This window comes from Mercenaria mercenaria, chromosome 12, assembly GCF_021730395.1.
Source record: "Mercenaria mercenaria strain notata chromosome 12, MADL_Memer_1, whole genome shotgun sequence".
NCBI lineage: Eukaryota > Metazoa > Mollusca > Bivalvia > Venerida > Veneridae > Mercenaria > Mercenaria mercenaria.
In genome coordinates, this window is record NC_069372.1 from 49,337,142 (window position 1) to 49,345,944 (window position 8,803).

General features: G+C 32.4%; 1 protein-coding gene across 1 annotated transcript; it reads left to right on the forward strand.

Moving 5' to 3' along the window:
• The first annotated feature begins 1,700 nt into the window (after positions 1-1,700).
• Positions 1,701-7,533, forward strand: LOC123535273 (uncharacterized). The gene is made up of 4 exons (XM_045317865.2): positions 1,701-3,160; positions 3,899-3,967; positions 5,142-5,345; positions 6,580-7,533. The coding sequence occupies exons 1-4, from the start codon at positions 3,115-3,117 to the stop codon at positions 7,464-7,466; spliced, it is 1,206 nt and encodes a 401-aa protein (XP_045173800.2). The 5' UTR covers positions 1,701-3,114; the 3' UTR covers positions 7,467-7,533.
• The last annotated feature ends 1,270 nt before the right edge of the window (positions 7,534-8,803 follow it).

Below are 8,803 nucleotides of genomic sequence, written 5' to 3' on the forward strand. Positions count from 1 at the left end.
TGAAATTGGCACTTTATCATTTGCTCTAAATGTATCCGTCTCGTCATGTCGGTGTTTCTACGTTGATGGTACATATTCACAAGCTCTTTCGATTGAGTAACTGGATGAATTGTAATCCCAGTAAAACACTTTTCGTAAACCATCTTTTCCCACCATAGTTTGCAAACACGATATCTTGACTCTTGTCTACATCCTCTTCAGAAGTAGCGTTACTTGTACCTAAAAGTAAAACATTCTTAAAGAATCAAAGATAGTTTGATACAATCTTGAAAGATAAATCCTTACAACTAAGTTCTGAGTGTGCTTTTATTCCATATAAGTTTAAATCATTTTTGATGTGTACATTGGTAGCTATGGTACAGAGTCACTTACTTGACCATTTGTTTATAGAAAATAAGTTTTCATCGGAAATTTTGTGATATAAAAGTTTTTAAAAAGTGGTATATTTCTTTTGATTTTAATATAATTTCTAGTTTTGCATTTGCACTTGATAGATATTGAGATATTTCAACAACCTGGAAGTTTTAAAAGAGCGTGTAGCTTCGGAATTCAGTCTATCTTTGTTGTAGACAAATGGAGGTAATAATAATTTAAAAAACTCGAATTCCAATAGATGTTCGCAAAGTATGTACTTGTCAATGCAAATCTTTGACAACTTCAATTCAGATTACATTCATACGTTTTCCTAGGCAAAATATGTTTATTTGATTTACAAATATGCTCAAATATCGCTATCTTGGTTGGACAAATTAGATTAGCGAAGATCTGACGTGTATTAAGAACACGAAAAACATAAATAAGTATAAATGATCAATTGGATAAGTTTTATTAACAAAAATCTGATTAACCTCCTTTAAACAAAGTGAACTTTAAGCATATTATAAAATCGACGTCGTAACCTACTGTCTGGTAGGAAGGCATAGAGATTCCAAACTTTGATACAGACATTAGCATCAGGAATTTAATATTGGAAACAGCGTGTCGTATAATATGATTACCTAAATTAACTTTTACCTTGTCTAGATGCAATAGCAAGGTCTTTTCAACATTTTATATTTCACTAATATTTTAGTTACTTCTTGTATCGTTAATAACTGTTATGATCTACAAGATACATTAAAAACACATTTTCTCATTTGATTTGTTTTTGTTTTCAAATCAATCTTGATGAAAATTGTAATTCTGAACCGTAACCATTTTACACTTGTTATAAGTATCAAAAAGTAAAAGTAAAAAATTTTTCTAGGAGGCAACTCTCAGCAATATATCAGATCTCTCCAATCTCCATCTCTCCGGTCATTATATAGTCACCTCTAGAGTCGTTTAGGTCTGCACACTAGTCTTATAGCTGTCCATATTTCTCAATGAAATTCTGAAGTTAAATTCTCCAACAAACCGCAAACCTTCAAATATATAAAAGATAAATATAATAAGGGAAGTTAATATGAGACTCTCCTCCCGGTAAAAGGTTTAGAAACCATTTGATTGATACTTATAAACAATAAAATCTATAAGATTTACATGATCAGATATGTATCAACATTTTTGATTACAATAACAATACAATTGATTCGAATCAGAAACGACTTCCCTCTGCTGATTAATCAATCGGTTATCAGACCACCTTTCAAATCTATTGATTGATTACATTGATTTTACCTGTACGAGGCATTGTATGTTTGATTATGTTTGACCTTGTTTGAAATTAGGATCAAATACTTCATGTAAAGTGTACAGTATATTTAAGGATTGTAGGTCTATTAAAATTTGGCTTTTGAATGTGAAATAGGCTACATTATTGTTATTTCAGTTTACACGGAATTTCTTGTCTGTATCGAATTGCGTGTCGATTATTCATATATCTGTTTGCGGAAATGAAATTGACGATTCCTTTTTAAAGATAAAAAAAATATATATCGCTTTGCTGTCGGCTGGTTCCCGATTCATCAATACTAGTAATACAAGGAATAGTTTGTTCAAGCGAAAATATCGTAAATGTGTTTCCACATTTTTTTTTTATATTTTAACACCGGGTACGATTATGATTGACTGTTTGAGAAAAAGAATATAGAATAAATCTCTCCTGGAAATATTTTGAAATAACGTTCACGGAAATACAGTGTTCTATAGTTATTTTACTTGTATATATCTGTCTTACGACAGCATTTTGTATTGTGATATGTTGACCAGACTTCACGGAGTTGTTTCATGAAATCAACAAATGTTTTTTAATATAATGAAACCTTTCTGTACTTGTCTGGTGCCAAATTCATAGTGATTAACTGTGGTACAGATAACTAAATTTGTCAGGTAAAACGGTTTCGTTCAGTTGGATTATGAACTATTTTGAAGTATACAATATTCCATGAATATAAAAAAAGAGTGTACTAGAATTTAAGTCTTTAATAATTAATCTGTACTAGAATGTGATATTTTATCGTCTGCGAGTGACTTTCATCTAAAACATGAATGCTATTATTAAAGTATGTTTGCTAAACATGAATATAGCTAAATATTTTGATGAAATAATTGCATTTGTTTAACTCATTTGCTGCGAAAGCCAAATTAATTAATATTGTCATGGATAGAAGTAACTTGATAACTAAGGGTAAACTAAATGAGTATTCGTTGTTTCGGTCTGTGGTCTGAATATATTGTAAACACTTTAATTAACATTCTGAATAATTCAGCTTAACGTTGATACAATGTAATAAAATTAATTTATATCTATCTATATTTGGAAATATTGTGTGTTTTCCTCTGCGACCGACTTCGTGACCAGCAGCTGTTTGTCTGTTTGCGGAAATGAAATTAACCAATGATCTTAATACATCAAGACGTTTACACACTCATCTGGCGCCAAAATTATATCAATGATACCAGAAACCAATATACTGAGGGGAAATTTGGCAACAACTGGATATTCTAGATATGTGATAGAAATAAATTCATGATTGCTTCGACTGTTTGACCCTAACGGTAAAGTGTGTATTGCAATGTTATTGATACATTTATTTGCTTTAGAACGAGAGCTGCCATTGACTGAGAGGAAATTGTACAACTGCGTGCAATATTTGATTTGATATCTCTAAGTGTAATTTGATATTTTTCGGCATGGCAAGAAATAGGAGGATTTCGACGTCTATGAAATTTGCAGTAGGTAGGTATCAGTTATAATTAAAAAAATTTTCTGTTTTTAAATGTATAATATTGGTATTTGTATTACTTTCAACATTTAACAGATTTTGTGACTAATCTAGTAAAACAAAACATATCGTTACAAAAAGATAAACGGCGCATTTGCATTAAAGACATTAGTTTGGTGTATTAAAAACACAGTGGTACTTATACATGCTTTTCTTTCCTGCCCTGTGAGGCGTGCTTAAAACTGTGATTTTTACTGTTACGATTTAATCCGAGGTATTTGAGGCCCACTTCTTCATTTGTGTCTTTACAATAAAGCCTTGATATTCTATGCAGTTGAATAGTCACATCACAATACTTAGGTGCGCTTTAATGTTATCTTAGCAGACGTGCTATATTTAGAATTTCAAGATATTTTGAAATTAAACGAGATGTCATCTTTGGATATGAAGTTAGTCTCTTGATTAAACCTCGTTGTAAACTTCTCTTACAATCTTTAATTTTAGACACGTATTTGTAGATTTATAAATTTTGATAACGGCTAAAATGTTTATTTCAATACGGAATAAATGTTAATTTCATATGAATTTATGCTGCTGATATCGAGATTTAAAAAGGCTTTTGGTTCTTTTGATTATAACCTTAAAAAACCCTAAATAGTTAACTGGAACTGGTATAATCTTTCCTGTGCCACTTAATTCAATTCCTTATTTTTCGCTTATTGAATGGTAGTTTCTTTTTCTTTCTATTTCAGGACAGGGATGTTTCTTGTTTCTTGTACTTGTCCTGTGTGTTGGATTTTCTGTGACAAAGGTTATAGTTGGTATGTCTCAATACAGACACATGTTAATTCTGTCTTCTTGGTAGTTTTATTTCTATAAGCAGCTAAATTAATTCTTCCGTAAAGAAACCAGTTTATGACAACATTGGCCAACGGAAATACATTATATGTGTCGCTATGTTATAGAAGTCATTGAAAAGTACATGTAAAGCATTATCTGAAGAAGAAAAAACAGTCATTTTTTCATTTTCTATTTAGTTATAGACAAATCTCAAAAAAGGCCAGTTTTCAACGGGATCAACCACATTCCATGAACAAAACCTCCCCAAAACAAAATCTTTTCCAGCTGTGTACGTATGTATGTCCCAAAACAAAATCTCTTCCAGCTGTGTACGTATGTATGCCCCAAAACAAAATCTCTTCCAGCTGTGTACGTATGTATGCGTAGACGATGAACATCTACACAAAATTACATAAATGAAGCAGCACGAAAAGGAAAAAGACTAATACATATAAGGAAACAAAGTAGGGGCCTTACCGGCAAAATACCAAGACACAAACAAAATGAATGACATATATATTTTCATGACAAAAGCAACAAAAAATATAAAAAACGACCTCATATATATGTTTAAGTGTCTGTACGTTTCTGACTTTGAATATGTGTTTTGCTTCATACCTTATTGTTAAGAATGACAAGAAAACCAAGAAATGTGATTTTAACAAATAACAGGTGTTATTAGTGGTCTGTTCATATTGATTATTTATATCTTCTTAGAAGAAAGTATATTTTTTACGTACTTGCTAAATACATTTTCAAATAGTTTGTTGAATACATATTCACTGGAATACACTTCATATCAAACTAAAGATCATCTTGTATGAGTCCGTCATGTTTAATCCTTACTTGGAAAATTCTTCTGAATGTTAATTACTGGTAATTATGTGAACAATTAAAACAGTGCTGTGGGCACAAAACTTTGAATTAGAGCAAAATGCAATTTCGCCAGATTTTTGCGTTTAACTTGCGGACTAACGGTAGGGCTATATAAGGTTTTTGTTATACTAAGTCAGTGGTAAATTCAATGTTAATTTGCACTAAAGCAATTTCAACTATATTAAAATGGTATACCCCATTGTACCTCTAATGACGTTGACGTTCGGCAAATGGACTCTTATCGGATCGAATTTTATGTTATCCCATTTTTATTTTCAGGTTCCGAGTATGTGAGCAAATGTCCTTCAAGGGAAATGATCCCAGTGTACATTATTGTAAGCGGTTGTCTCCCTGTATTGTTAAGCGCAGTGAGACAACGATATGACAGTACCCAAGCATCGGAGAAAGAGAGATGGTCTATGAAAATAACGCTTGTTACCACCGTAGTTGGAGTGATGGTCAACCTTGCGTGGCTTGTGGCCGGTATGATTGAAGTGATTTCTATGCATTTAGTACCACAGTAGCTGAAAGTTTCTGCCTGTTATATTTCACTAGTAAATTAACAGTTAGATGTAATTTCCTAAAATTTTCGTTGACAACTAAATTAAGACATATTTGCAAGGCAAAAAGAAGTCATTTGCAATAAGAACCAGTTTCTTCCTATCTTTATTTACAAATTAAAGTTAGATAGAATTGAACGTAGGTAAACTATTCACATTTAGGAAAAATGCAAAAGCCATGAAAACAGCAACCATGAAGTTGTTTCAGGCAATGAAGGATTTAAAGGAACCACAGACAGACAGTTGTGTGCATCTATTTCTCTGTCATGTTGAATAGAATACGATTTATAACAATGTGGTTTAGCTTCGAAGACGGGGAAATTGGCTTGTCAGAAACCTGTGACAGAGATTTTGTTTGCCGTTACTCTCCAAATTGTCCAATGATAAAATACAAAGAAGCTATTTACAATTATCAATGTAAAACGTGCGATTATGGAATAAAATACACACATTAGAGTATGATTGTTGCTATGATTTCATACGTAATTTTACTGTTATGGAACGTTGGTTTGGACAAAATCAAATATTTCTTCGCCTCGGCTCAGCTCAGCTAACGCCATTCTACTGTTTGCTCCACTTTCTTGTGACATAAGCTTATGTCTTCTTTCCAAAGAACCCAAAATCAATGCTACTGGGTCAGCTTAAGCATTACCACCAAATTATCTTGGAACAGTTCTTATATAAATGGCGTGGGAATTCATTGAACAAGGATTTTCTTGTATTTGTCAGTTATATAAATATCGTATTAGTTGTGCTAGTAAGCGACGAAGACAGCCACTGGCATTTACTGAAAATATGATTGCCAATAATTGGTATACAATATGTGAATTTCTGGTGAGAAATACAAGTATTATCTTAGTATAAGATGACATTACCAAATAGCCGATAAAAATATCAAAGTATTTAAATAAAAACAAACTTGATATATCTCTGTTCGCAGTTAACCGTGTCTTTTATTGAAATTTAATTTGTTACTATATGTAACAGAAGTATTTACAGTTAATCATGACTATAGTGGTTGTATCCCTTTGTACTTCAATCAAATTGAGCCAGCAGCAATTTTATTTTAGTCTCGTGTTGGGCGACCTGTAGAGTGTCCACAATTTCTATTCTAAATATGTTTCAATGTCAATTTAAGGGTACTTGTTTCTTTTCAGGGACATATCTAGTTGTAACGACATGGAGTGGAACTATTTGTAATACACCAGAAAGGGTTTTGACAAGCTTACTGCCTCAGTTTTCGACTACACCCGCACCAAATGCGACTGTCAAATCAAATCATGCCAACAGTCAAGGGATATTAACACAATCTTTTACCGAAATCCCCATACCTAATGCTACCGGCAACGGCATTCGTAATGTCAAGAATACGAACAAGAGTCTAGACCAAGATCGCGCTGATGAAGATGAAAATAAAGTAAGTCCGAACAATAAGGAGACTGAAAGGAAAATAATGGATAATGTGAGATTAAAGAATCTGACGCTTGGTGAAAACAACACATTCTTTACACCTTTTAATCATACAAATAAAGCACTAGTAAACATAAATGAAACAAAGAAAGATCAAACTTTTATGAAAGGAGAAGAAAAAACTAAAAGTGGTGCTTCCCGCACAAGTAATAAAGACTCTTTGAATGAGATTGAAAACGGCGAAGACGTTGATGACCAAATTTATCAAATTAATGGTGACAAAAACCTTGAAGGTTTGATAAACGATAGAGTTTCTAAGACTGGTAAGCAATCTAAGAATGGAGATGTAAGCACCAAGAGTGTAACAGACGTTGAAAGAAGTCAGACTAAGTTATTTGATACCGATATCAGAATAAACAAGGTTCATAATGAGCACAAATATTACTCTGAGTTTACTAACTCATCTAGTCAAGACAAGTTATGTATAACATGTAATAAAGATATTTTAAGATTTTCTCTGGCGGTAGTTGTAATAGACTGGGTTTGTGTAATATTTGGGATAATGTACTTCTGCCATTTTGTTTATTATAGATTTTCATCCATAAAGGAGCATATTTTGCTAATAAATGCTTAAAACTTAACAGTTACAAACAGTTGAAATAACATTAAATTGTGTAAATAAAACGTCTTCTTTTGTTCCTAGATTTGTCGCCTCTTTCGATCATGCAAGGGTAAGAGAAAGGTTCAAGCTAAATGCAAATTAAAATGAGCCGCGCCATGAGAAAATCAACATAGTGGTTTTGCGACCAGCATGGATCCAGACCAGCCTGCGCATCCGCGCAGTCTGGTCAGGCATTTTGCTTTTTAAAGACTAACAGATAACAAAATTGAAAAACATTAATGTGAACGCATTGGTTCCTGGATTGCGCGCTGTTGGATCATGCAGGTTAAGCACTAGTGGTTATATATATGCAAATCAAATATTGAAGAAGATCCTTTGGAAGCATAGAACACATTCAAGCAAAACCAAAATAATTGCAGACTCGGTTCATGTCCACGTCCAAACAACATCGGCTTAAACAGATGTATATATTCAACTATTGAATGGACTTCGTGAAATTACAGGGCCAGAGAATATATCCACACTGAGTCCATATATTCAATGACCAATAATCTGACATACAGTTTACTTACATGAACGATATTGATCAACTGAATATTGTCACTAACTTTCCAAGAAAAGCTTAATGTCTTGTGTAATATGTCTTATTTAAGAGGATGAAATACAATACATTTTAATATTTAGACAATATACATTGTAATAATGTCTCTTGCCTTATACTTAAAAACCGATGTATAATCTTCAGCAGATTTAAATTTGCATGTAATATGAGTTTGATTTCATGTAATATACTATTACATATATCTATATACTAGGTGACTTATAGGTCAATGAGGAGCTTGTTACTTCCCTTGAATTGTTGTATGATAAAGCGCAAGGAAAACCAAATATTACATTGGTCCCTTTCAGTTGGATTCCTCTGACTTTTTCGTTATAACCTTTATCCAAGATGTTGCGTTTGGTCAAAATAAATATGCTTTTTATGAGTAGGTTTCTAAATAAAATGATTAATTCAACCTAAATTTAACAGAGGGCCACTAAAAGAAAACCTGTCCTTAATCATTTTCCAATCCAATGAAATTTAGTAAAGATATTACTTTTGAAAATGACAAAGAAGTCAACGATAAAAACCGAGGAAGGACCAATATACATCTTGGACATAATCAGGGGAAGTAACTGACTAATGTTCCCCATTGATCGGGGTATTGTGTCATTATTATCAATATGCTTTGTGAAACGTTTTAACCAAAATGTCACTTACTTATAATACTTAAAGGGCATTCCCGTCAAAGATATGATTGAAATATGTCAATAGTGGGTCAATAAAAAACTGTAAAGTTTAAGAAAGT

Excerpts from the sequence above, each read along its gene's own strand:
- LOC123535273 (XM_045317865.2), top strand. The coding sequence starts at position 3,115 with ATGGCAAGAAATAGGAGGATTTCGACGTCTATGAAATTTGCAGTAG. Across the intron at positions 3,161-3,898 it reads GTCTATGAAATTTGCAGTAG|GACAGGGATGTTTCTTGTTT; the intron begins GTAGGTATCAGT and ends TTTCTATTTCAG. Across the intron at positions 5,346-6,579 it reads CCTTGCGTGGCTTGTGGCCG|GGACATATCTAGTTGTAACG; the intron begins GTATGATTGAAG and ends GTTTCTTTTCAG.